The sequence below is a fragment of the Plasmodium brasilianum genome, chromosome 6 (genome assembly GCF_023973825.1).
Source record: "Plasmodium brasilianum strain Bolivian I chromosome 6, whole genome shotgun sequence".
NCBI lineage: Eukaryota > Apicomplexa > Aconoidasida > Haemosporida > Plasmodiidae > Plasmodium > Plasmodium brasilianum.
The window spans coordinates 710341-723440 of NC_090119.1; the positions used below are offsets into that span (position 1 = coordinate 710341).

General features: G+C 18.0%; 3 protein-coding genes across 3 annotated transcripts; all 3 read left to right on the forward strand.

The window, feature by feature from the left end:
• Positions 1-2010: 2010 nt before the first annotated feature.
• On the forward strand, positions 2011-2998 carry MKS88_001744 (uncharacterized protein; the record flags this gene model as incomplete). Its single annotated transcript, XM_067214699.1, has 2 exons — positions 2011-2097; positions 2222-2998. 2 exons carry the CDS (start codon positions 2011-2013, stop codon positions 2996-2998), a joined length of 864 nt encoding a protein of 287 aa, XP_067074630.1.
• Positions 2999-6497: 3499 nt separating this feature from the next.
• Positions 6498-7400, forward strand: MKS88_001745 (uncharacterized protein; the record flags this gene model as incomplete). The annotated part of the gene is made up of 2 exons (XM_067214700.1): positions 6498-6584; positions 6717-7400. The coding sequence occupies 2 exons, from the start codon at positions 6498-6500 to the stop codon at positions 7398-7400; spliced, it is 771 nt and encodes a 256-aa protein (XP_067074631.1).
• Positions 7401-10316: 2916 nt separating this feature from the next.
• Positions 10317-11038, forward strand: MKS88_001746 (uncharacterized protein; the record flags this gene model as incomplete). Its single annotated transcript, XM_067214701.1, has 2 exons — positions 10317-10403; positions 10535-11038. The coding sequence occupies 2 exons, from the start codon at positions 10317-10319 to the stop codon at positions 11036-11038; spliced, it is 591 nt and encodes a 196-aa protein (XP_067074632.1).
• Positions 11039-13100: the final 2062 nt, after the last annotated feature.

Below are 13100 nucleotides of genomic sequence, written 5' to 3' on the forward strand. Positions count from 1 at the left end.
TGTATTTTTAAATTTCTTAAAATAAGCCGTAAAAATATGTGAAAATGAAATTTAAGCCTGGTTTTAATTAATATATTTATTTCAGAAGTAATTTCTTTAATGTATCTGAAAAAGTTTTTATTTATGATTAAAATAATTTAATTGTTGTTTACTTATATATTTTCTCTCATTGAACCCTGATAATGTACACATACATAATGATACACAAATTTATAGAAATATATAGTTAATTATTTTAATAGCTTACATGTTGTTGTATCTGTATTCTTATTATATTTTATTTTTTTGATGTAAATTTCTTCTCTTATATAGGAACTATATATATGTCGCAACATAAAAAAGTTTAATAGTTATTGCTTAATATTACCAATAAAAATATGTGATTTATATTCAAAAAATTATGTGTCAATATTTCAGCTGAATTTGAGTAATATGAAATATCTTATCGATTAGTTTGATATATAATATCATAATTAATATAAGTTCAACCAGAGTAATAATTTATTTTTAACTATTTTCCTTTTTTTTTATTTATGGTTTTTAGTGACTATATGAATTGTTTTTATAAAAAATTTGTTATATATCAGATTTAAATTTAATGTATATTGTTTTGTTGTTCGTTCAACGAAAGAAAATTCATTATTCGTTTTGCATTGACATGTTTTTTTTTATTTATAAGTAAACATAACAAATTTTACATATAATTATTATGAGAAATATATGTTTCATAACAGGACGTATTATAATTAAAAATTGTTTTTTTTTTTTAGTTCTAATATGAAATCATCAATAAATAGTATCATAGTTTTCCTTTGAAGAATAAATTATTAGTAGATTATTAATAATTTTAGAATTACTGAAGTTTTATAATTAAATGGGTTCTTAAAGTTTAATTATCATTTTACTTTTTACTTATATAACCGTTGATATCAATAATGGTTTATAAAAATAAAAATGTGTGATAAAATATATAGTTATAAACAAATTATATTCATTATTACTTTTGATATAATTAAGAAACTACAGTGTTCTACCATAATTACTTTTATCTTAATACAATTTATACAATAATTACTGCATATTAATAAATATGTTATTATCTTATCGTGTAATTTATAAATAAATAAATATATATATAATTAAAAAAAATATTAAATTAAATATTTAAATTTCTCAATGTTTCATTTAAAAATAATACCTTAAATTATATATAATTAAATATTTTGACCATCAAAAATTATATTACAAAAATATAAAATCAGTGTCTACTTGTCCTTCAAATATATACATATATAGTAGATTATAGTTTCCGTCATAAAATTCATTTATATATATATTATCTACGATAAAAGAATATATATTAATGTAATACATAATTCTAATACTACAATTTATACCGAAAAAAGATTTATGGAAAATATTTTTTTCTTTTATTATTTGTACTATTATACTATTATAATTATTAATATTTTTTTAGGAATAAGTTTTTCAAAAATAGAATGTTTATAAAATTAAAACTATTATTACGAAAACATAGATGAAAAGAGTATTATATAGAATAATGTGTTATCTATATTCTCTATATTCTATATTCTACAAATAATAAATATCTGGATATATTAAGTAGTCAAATATATTTTATTTTATTTTATTTTAAAATGAATTAATAAAAACAAAATTTAATTACTTTATTATATTAAATATTTAATTTATATATTTTGAATATTTATTGAATATTTTTATTTATATTATATTAACTAATCTTATTTTTTTTAAAATAATATTTAAATAAAAAATTTTTAGTTTAAAATTAGAGTTATTTTTTTTTATCACTGTTTTAAAAAAATTAATAATATTTATTTTTTACTGTTTTTATGAAAAAATAAAAGATAAGATAAGGAGTTAAATAAATTATAGTAGAATCCGTCATTAGGAGAATATTAAATTATTGTCAATTATATCCTTTTTCAGCATATTAACCTATTAAATATATATATATATATATATATTATGGAATATAAAATTAAGTCTCCGTTATTTAATAAAATTGCTATATTTGTCTTTTTATGTTGGATATATCATTTTTACCATGATGTCGTATGATAATATTTTTTAAGGATATTTTTACCATTTATATTTATTGTGTTTAATTGTTAGTAGTACTTTTCTTACTATAGAATTATTCTTTTGATTAAATATTAATTTTTTTTCACTTTTTTAGAGTACTCATAGCAAATTTTTAAATGAAAGATGTAATAATTGCGGAAAAATATATGAAAGAACATATCGATTACTGGGAAAATGCAGAAAGGATAGTTATTCAAATATTTTAGGTTTAAAAGAAGAAATACCTAATAGTGTTAAACATGAGAAAAAAGATATAACTTATATTATGAAGAAACCCTCAAAAAAAAAGGAGCAATCTCTTAGAAATCCATCAAAGTTTTCAGGATGCCATAAATCAGCCATGAAAAAAAAAGCTAGTATATTTGAAACAAAAAAATATTCTTATTTAGAAAAAAAAATATTCAAAGAACTTGATTATGAGAATTTTCTTATAAATAACGAGATAATTAGCGATAAGTTGTACAAAAAAATAATATGCAAAAAATACAGATTACGACTCGCTTTACCTTTACTATTTTTCTTGTTGTTGTCATTATCACTTATATTGGATTTTACTGAGGGTTGTGGACTTATATATGGTTTATTTAAAATAATAATAATTGTCAACCCAACTATGAATAGTACTGTTAAATCATATGTTGTTTTAGAATCTTTGGCTAATTCGTTGAAGGATTCACCATTAGAATGGCTTTTTAAATCTGTGATACCACAAGCAAATCGTAAGAATTATGTCTATCGTATAACAGGTTTTTTTGGATTTCTAATATATATTGTACCTTTCTTTATATTAGGTATCATACTTATATCAGGGCTTTTATATTATCATAAAAAAGTTAAAAAGTACCAAAAAATTAAGTTCAGAAAAAGATAAAAATTATAAGAAATATTTTTCTTTATAATTAAATCAACAATATGAATTATTGTCTAAGACATCCTTAATGATATGACTAATAATTATATCCATAATTGCTAAAAAATTCATAAATGTACGTATACGTACCTGGCTTCATTAAGACGCACAGAATAAAACAATTTTTTACGCCTTTTATTGTGAATTTGAACATTTTATTTTTTTTAAATTTGTAGTTTAAAATATCTTTTCAGATTAATTAAATTTTTTGGATTAATATATGTATTTGTGTATATCAATAGATTCCTGTGAAAAATATTTACTTATGCGTTATAATTAATATATGATAAAATAATTAATATACACTTATTGATGTTTTGTGTTAATTTATATTTTAAGTATAACCAATAGATGGTGATATTTTTTTGTTTTTTTCTATGCTAAATATATTTATCTGTTCATGTATTTAGAAAAATATTTAATTAGCTTTAAATTAAATAAATTATATCTTATTTTGTGTGCAATAGCACAAAATGAATGTATATAAATGTATATATATATACATAAATGAAAACGTAGTATATAATATATTAAATGAGTTTTATGAGAAACATAATATGGAAAAATTTCAAAGTAAATCCCCTTTTATTAAACATCAGTTTTTTGACACAATATAAAATGTAACATATAAATATGCAATAATATAATAACTTTATTAAATATCGATTATACATAATTGCTTAATAACTTAGGATTTCTTAATATTAACAATTAAATGATGCAATAAAGACGTTTTATTTCTTTATTATTGCGTATAATTGTAAAAAATTAATTAAATATATATTATATTGAAAACTTATAAATATACTATATATATATATATATAGATAGATAGATATATTTTGGCATTATTAAAAGATTAAAATAATAAATTAAATATAATTAAACATTAATATATATTATGTAGATATACTTTTTTTTTCTTTCTATAATAGTGTAATTATGATTGTCTTTATCTATGTAAAAGGATAAATTATCTCTACGGGTAATGAAAAAATATATAATTTTTCTACATTAATATAATAATGTGTAGTTATTGTTTTATGTATATTTTCTAATTTTTTATTTTTATAAATATATTATATAAATAGTTAATTTTCTTCTAATGACGTATAAAAATTTATGTATTTTATGTTTAAAATTACTAATTAATTTATATTTATGGCGCTTCACTTTTTAGCAAAAAAAAAATTACATGTTTTAAAAAATTTATAAGCCGGTTGCTTTGTTTGTTTTTGCTATATAGGTTTTAATTAGTTGTTTAAAAATTAATACTATATTTTCTTGTAAATGTATTAATTAAATTAATGTGATAATTTAATACTAAGAATATGGAAGAAATCATAAGAGATAACAAGTTAAAAAATATATTAGATTTGCCTCTGTATATGTAAAAATATTTTAATTACATTTTAGACAATAATTATGAACAAAAACAAAATTGATTTCTATAAAATCTTATAGATACGATTATCTTATTAGCTAAAAATACAATATATTAGTGTAAATAATAAAATTAGAATAAACTCTTGAAAAAATAATATTGTATCTACAGGTGAATGAAATAATCATATGACATTAATACCACATATATATAAGAGAACGATTCACTTATGTTTTACGTGTTAAAGGAGAAAAATAAATATTTTATAAGGAAATTAATTTAATTGTATATTATTTCTTAATTTAGAAAAAATATAAATAATTTAGAAAAATATATATTATTTTAAATAAAATGGTTCAAAAAATCTATTGAAATCATGCATGTTACAAAAAGAGGAAAATCCTATTTATAATTAATTGTTCAGTAAAATTACTTCATTCAATGAGCTTATTTTTATAATGTATCTGTGGGTTATTATATGTTTTAAATGTTAGGTGGCTTATATTGTATATTTAAATATTAGCTGTGAGTAAACTGTTAATCTATTAATTCATTGTAACAATTAAAGGATGATAAGTAGGAGTCTTTTAAAATGTCAGAATAAATGCACAAATATTGAATAACTATAAAAATTCGATGATATTAAATTTTGTATTATTTCAACTTTTTTTTAATTTTTTAATTATTACCTTGGAGAAATGATAAATTTTAAATAGAAAAATAATATAATGTTATATTTTAGAGAATAATAATACTTTTTTGTATGTATAATTTTTTTATAATTACGATTACTAGGGTTATTATACCCAAGGAACATAATTATTGGGATATAATATATTTTTTTTGTTAAAAAAATTTTTAATAAAATATTATATTTTATATATTTATATAGGCTTATTGCGACATACTTTTAAAATATGTTTCTGCTATCTTACATTTTTAAGCTAATAAAAAAAATAATACATTCTTTATAAAAATAACAAGAAAATTACCAAATCATACGCTTAGGTAAATTATATTGTTATTCTTTCTTATTTGTTATATACATATTATACGCTATATATAATATTCTTATTTATAATTTTATTTCATTTGAATTATTCTTAAATTCATGTAAATGAATGTAATATTTATGTGACATTCTTAAGCTAATTCTCTTTTTTTCTCTTTCTTACTATATTAATAACCTATATATATACATTATTAATTAAAAAAATTATAAAACAAATTATGCGGATAATTATGTACATTTTTCTTTTAGAAATAATGGCATAAATTAAACTTAAATAAAAATAACAATTTCCAAAAATTATTGTTAAAAAAAAAAGATTCGTTCATTGTTTTCTCATAAATAATGTTCTTTTTCTTAGGTTATTTAGTATATTATTATTAATATTTTTAAAAAAAAATGTGATCTATAAAATATTCTCTGTGTATTAGGAGTAACTAAAGAATGTACTATAATTAACATAATATAAAATACTTTTTTTTTCATTCATTATTATTATTATTAGTTTGTTATTATAATAAGTATTTTTTAAAAATATTTAGTTCTTCTTAAATATGTTAATGAAATTATAAATATTAATGGAATAGCATCCTCATAATTAGTGATTATTGTTATAATATGTAGAAAAATGTATTATATATATGTTCTATACGTTCTATATTCTATATAAACGCAATATTTCTAAATATTAAAAAATGGCATATATATTTTTTTTTACTTTTTTCTGAATATAACATTAAACAAAAATATTTAATTAGTAAACTATATTAAATAACTTGGTTATATATTTTGAATACATAATAATAAATTCAAATTATATTATTTTAATTATATTAGTTCTTTAAAAATATAATTAAGATAAAAATTTTGTAATACATAATTAAATTTCTTTTCCTTTATAAAATTCGTATAATATATTATAGCTATATACATTTTAATAATAATTTAGAAAGAACATATAAAATATTTTTTAGATGTATATATGGATTCGTTAGTTATTAGAAGAATATTATATTATTTTTAATTTGTTACTTATTGAATATATCATAATATTAACTCTCTATAAAATGGAACGAATAATAAGGTTTCTATTTTTTATTAAAATTACTGCGTTTATTTATTTAACCTGGATGTGTCATGTTAACAATAATATGGTATGCTAATTATATTTAAGTTCCTAAGAATTATAAAAAAAATTTTTATTTTTATTTATGTTAATATTTTTTTTAAAGTTAGAATATACATTTTATTGAAAATATAATATATACTATTTTTCTTTTTATTAGAGGATATATAACAATTCTCAGAATGAGTACTCTAATCAAAGTAAAAAATTGTCTTCAAGAAATTATCGATTATTAGCAAAATACAAACAGGATAGTGATTCACATATTGTGTGTTTAAAAGAAGGAATACCAAAAAATAAGAAATACGAAGAAAAATATATACCTTATAATGTGAGAAGTACCAAAGCAAAAAAGAAACAATCTAATAAATGTTCATTAAGTACAGCACAATATTATGTAGAAGTTATGGATAATAATAATGGAATTTTTGATGGAAAACATTTCCATTTTGAAAGAAAATGGATCCGAAAAAAAGATTATGATTATATTATAGAGAAAAATAAAAGAATATATGATATAGCTTTAAAAAAAATTAAATTTAGAAGTTATGGATTTGGCGTTACTTTATTTTTAATTTTTTTGTTGCTAGGAATAGGATTACCAATATTAAAAGGACTAGAGTCAATGGAAAATATTCTAAAATATAAGCCATTTGAACGTTTTTATGCTTTATTAAATGAGAATAATCTTCTAGAAGGTGTTTTAACAGAAAAATACTTTTATGTGTTATTATTTGGAATGATTATCCTTATATTAGGTGTCATACTTATAATAGCTTTTAATAAGATATTAAGAAATAATGAAAAATACAATAAGATTAAGTTAATGACTCAGTTAAATTAATAATAAATAATATGTATTTTTCTTTAAGGAAGTTATAAATATGAAGTAATACCTGTAGTATCGCTGAAGATATTCTCAAAAAACCTATTTATATTTCATTGAATATTATAAATGAACCTATATAAGTTTTATATCTTTGTTGCAAAATAGTAATAATATATAATATTAATGTTCTTCAGAAGTTGATGTTTTAATTTTCTTATGTGTGTATTTTAATAGGAAGTTTTAATTTAATTAAATATTGTGGTTGGATATATATTTTTGTTTATATAAATAGATTTTTATTATAATATATATTTTTTCATTAAAATGAATATACAATAATATAATATTATAGATTTATTGAACTTAAATAAAATATACTGGTAATAGATATTTGCTACGTCTTATTTTAAATTATTTTTTAGTATAAAATGGTATTTGTACAGGTTGTTAAAAAATATAATGTGAATTTTAAATAATAAATAATTGTGTTTTGTTCTTTATTTTAACGATAAAAGGTAAATATATTACATTACATTGATATGTGAGTATATACTTTTTTTACTTGGGAAAAAACTTAATATTTAATTTATAGTATAACTTTTATGTGATATATATTATAAAAAGTATTAGTTGTAAAGATATTTTTAAGATACTTCAATATTTCTTTGAATCACTTAAATATGAAATTATAAGTATATAATAAAATGTTATTGTTATTAATTATGGATTATTTATGATTACTCATCAGTGTGTGGACCTTATATTAGGACAATTAAGTGAAATCTATAACGAATTGTAATATGAGCTTTACTAATTGAAGTGATAATAAAATTTAAAAAAAAATTTATTAAATACATAATGTATTGAAAATAAATAAAAAAATATAAGCTATTTTTATTTTTCATGTCTTTGGAATATTAGATTAATGAATTAAATTTAATCATATATTAAAACATAATATGAATAAACTTTTTTTTTTTTTTATAGATTTAAATTTCTAAAATACATTTAAAAATATAGAAATAATCATTATAAGCCATTAAAATGAATACATTTGGGGGGATATTACTTTATCATATGTAAATGTATATTTGTTGAATTTTTTATAGTAGTACATAAATATATTAAATATTTAACATTATCTTTCATATATATGAGTATACAAATAATTTATATTGAGTATTAATAATGCTATATTATATAAAGCGTTATTTTTTTAATTCAAAAAAAGCAAAAACTAGTTTTTTTATTTATAATGTATATACAGATTTTTAAGATTTAGAGTTATGCTTCAAATATTAACAGTTAGTTTATTTCCGAGAAATAGTCTGCATTTATTAGTATAATTTCAATTTTAGGATCATTCTTATATAAACAATTATTAATTTCGTTAATTGCTATGGTGCTTCAGTAAATATGAAAATAACGAGATTTATATTTTAATTATTTCCCTTGCTTGCATATTGATTTATTTCTAATTTATAAATATTACGTAAATATCTATTATAAAGAAAATTGGAATCAAAAAAATACATGTATTTATATTAAAGAAATTAAAAATATTTAACAATAAATATTTTTTTTAAAAATAAGAAGAAAAAAAAAATCTTCAAGAATAAAAATAATTCCATGGAGTGCTCTAGAAAATAAATATATTAATATATTATCTTCATTATATTAAACACAACTTATATGTTAATTTAATTTATTTTGTGATATTAATTATAAATTTGTATTTTGTATAAATTATTATGTGTTTAGCAATTTTATATGTAAAAATATTTATTTAATTCGTTAAAAATTTTGGTTGTTAGAACGATGAATAAGTGTAAAAAATAATAAACAAATGTTATTATGAATGTTAAAATATTTATATATAATGTAATTAAAAGAAAAATTAATTATGTTTATTCAAGTAACATAATTTAGTAATTCAGAAAAGTTATTTCAAATCTAACAAATTTTTTTTTATCTTTTTTTTTCCTTTTTTTTCTTTTTAGATATATTAATATTTTTCCAAGTATATGCTTATTTATATTTTGAGAAGAAAATATAAATATGTAATTTTTATACTCTTAAATAATTCATTAAATAACAATAAATTTTATTCAGATTTATAATCAAAATATAATATTGCAAAATTCTTATACAAATATATAGTGCTAATTATTATAATGCTTCTAAAAATATACGTATATTAATAGATTTTTAGTAACTATAAACGTTGTTTTATTAATATATAATAATTTATATAAGGAGATATATTTTTTATAAATATATTTTAAGGTTTATATAATCTAACAAAATTTCATTTCAGAACTTTATATAACTTTTCTATAATTTTTTCTGTTATATTAATTTATATTATTTAAATGCAGAATGAATATTTGCATGACATGCTTAAATTTAGAATTATTTTATAAAAAAGTTAAAATTTTTGATAACTAACATTTGCATATATATTAATATATATTTTCTATATACTGCGCTTTCTTTAAAATATATGCATTATTTTTTCAATGATTAAATAATTTTCTATCTGATTTTACCTTGTATAATTTTGTTCTGCAAATAATTTTTTTTTTTGTTTATATAATAAAAAAAAATTTACTGCAAATTTTTGTTTAAAAATTAAACCGAATAATTTAAGAATTTACGGTATAGTTGTATTTAAATTTTTTTAAAAATAGTCATTTTTTTTTTTTTTTTTCTATAATAGAATTCTATATAAAAATTATACTGGTTTTAAATTTATTTTACATATGTAAAATTTAATTCGAAATATATTTATATAACTTCAATTTACTACTTTAAAATAAAATAAATAAATCAAAAATAATAATATAAACTGTTTCCTTTATTATTTTAAAGATTTTGAATATAGTTAATATTTTCATTATTTAATATATTATGGGATTCTATAAGTATACAATGAAAGAAAATATTAAGTCGCTAATTTTTAATAAAACGTTTGCATTTTTGCTTTTTATTTGGATGAGTTATGATATAAATAATGTGGTATAACAAAAATATTTCATATATATTCTTTTTTTTTCATTCTATTGTTTTATGTTTTATTTTTAATAATAATATTTTCTCAGTATGCAAACATATATTTTTATAAATTACAAATGATTATTCTTTTTTAGAGGGGTGTCATATCGTTAGATAAACAACATGGCTATATTACTTTAAGAAGTAATAGGCTATTATTAGAGCCCTCACTTGATTTGGGATCAATTGAGTATTTAAATTATGACGATAGTAATTCTACATTGCAGGACGAAGATATATATAAAAATGATCATGGTTATAAATCCGAAATAGGAGAATCAAGAAAAAGCTTTTTAAGTATAGGAGAATTGTATAAATTAGATCGAAAAAAAAAGTCCTCATTACTTAGTAGAATGGATAAATTTTGCGAAAAATATATCTTTAATCAGTTAGATTCCATATATAAAGTTAAGGATAATAAGTTTATTAATAAAATGACTGCAAACAAAAAGATATTTAAAAAGGTAGTTTTAGCAGTAATTCCACCTTGTTTAGCTATGGGTGCTGGATTAATAATAGTTACAGTATTAAGTTATTTATTTTGTAGTACTTTATTGACCAGTTTGTCATCATCTTTATTACTAATTGTACTTCTCTGATTAATAGCATGTATGCCAATCTTATCTATAATGTGTATTGCTTATATTTTCAGAAAATTTATGAAATATGAAAAAATCTATGAAAATAAACCAAAACTTACTCAAAAATTGTTAAAGCTTTTGTTTGGAAAAAATTTTAATATGGCATCAGAGAACATGTAGTATTGTTTAAAATAACACGCTAATATAGGAAATATGAATACAATTATTTAGTATATATGACGTCATCTACTTATACATGAATATATGCATATAAATTATAAATATGTATATTCTTAATTCCTAATGAAAGTGATCGTTTTAATTTTTTAATTTGTGTTTTAAAGAATTGTTTGAATATAATTTATTATATTGGAATAATATATATATGTGTATTTATGTATACTAGCATATATAATATATGCATGTTCCATAAAATTCATATAAAAATGGGAAGTTTCTAATAATTCGTTGAGTTAATTAGAAAATTTATAATGTTATCTATGAAAAGAACAACTATAATATTTCATTTCATTTTATTTACATTTATTTGACCAACATGATTATTTCGTTAACTAGTTAATAAATTGTATGATTTTCCTTAAGTTAATTGTAAATATCTTTTTCTATATATTATAAAAACAAATAAGTGTAATTATTTTTTTTAATAAGAGGTAAGTTTAATTATTATTTATTATAAATTGTATTATAAAAAATGGACAGTCGTACTCATTTGCTACAAATAGGTTTTTAACACATATTTAACATTTTGAATGATTTATATAAGAAATTATAAATTTGTGATAATATAATATTCATTATAAAAATGAATTATATATAGATGATTAATAATTCATGTAATCATAGATTATTAAAACCAAACTTACACTATATAAATATGATACATTAATTACTTAATATGTACATTTCAATAAATTTTATGAAAATTACATAAATATCTAATATATAGAAAAGTTATAGATAATATATATATATATATATTTTTGAATTAATAAAATATAATTATAAATATATATATAGTTTTACATTGTAATTAAAAATAAAATTTTGTAACAGAAACAATTGTTTTTTAGGTATAACTTTTTTAATCAGAAATAACTTGGTTGTTTAAGGTTCTAGTATATACTAATTTCCAATAAGCCAAACTACATGGTATAATAGAAAATATATTGTATCTTTTTTCTTTCAGTGAATTTTACTTTTTGTCTTATATTTATTTATATAGTAAAATTTATATAATAATGTGCATATATAAACTCATATGTATTTGTAATCTTTAACTAATTTAAAGAAAATTGTTTTTTAAGTTTTCCTAAATATAATTTGGAATAATTTAAGAATCTAGCATAAAATATATTCATACATAGTAATAGGTAGTTGCACACATTCAATTGCATAGTAAACATTTTAGTGACTTTAAAATGATTAAATTAACATTCTTTTTAAAAGGACAGCACTTTAAAGAATTATTTAACTTATTTTGTGGAATTATTAACAAATTATATTCATCACATCTAGGATGAAAATTAGGTTAGTGAAAATCCTTATATAATATTATTTTATTTGTTTATATATTTATGCATTAGTGATGAAATTAGATAAAATACAATTAATCAAGTTCATTAAAATATGTATATATATTAATAATAATAAAAGGAAAACAGTACTAGTTATTATCGTACTTATTATGCGTTAATTAATATCTACTGCCACATATTAATAAAAGTTGTTTTTCAAAAAATTAACAGTGTTATAATGATCTGATAGTACATAAATAATAAAATTAAATTGTCCTAATATTATTCGTATTTGACACTTATGTTGTATAATGATACCTAAACATATATAAAAATGAATATTATGAAAGTGATCAATATAAAATTGTTTAATTCAAAAAATTTATATATAATAAAAGGATGATTATATCTGAAAATAAAATCATTATGTGTAAAGTTGGAATAAATGTATACAAGAACGTACAATAAATAATTTATTACATTATATTATTTTGCATACATGAATAAGTGTACCAAAAAGTAATAGTGCTATAAGATTACGTAAT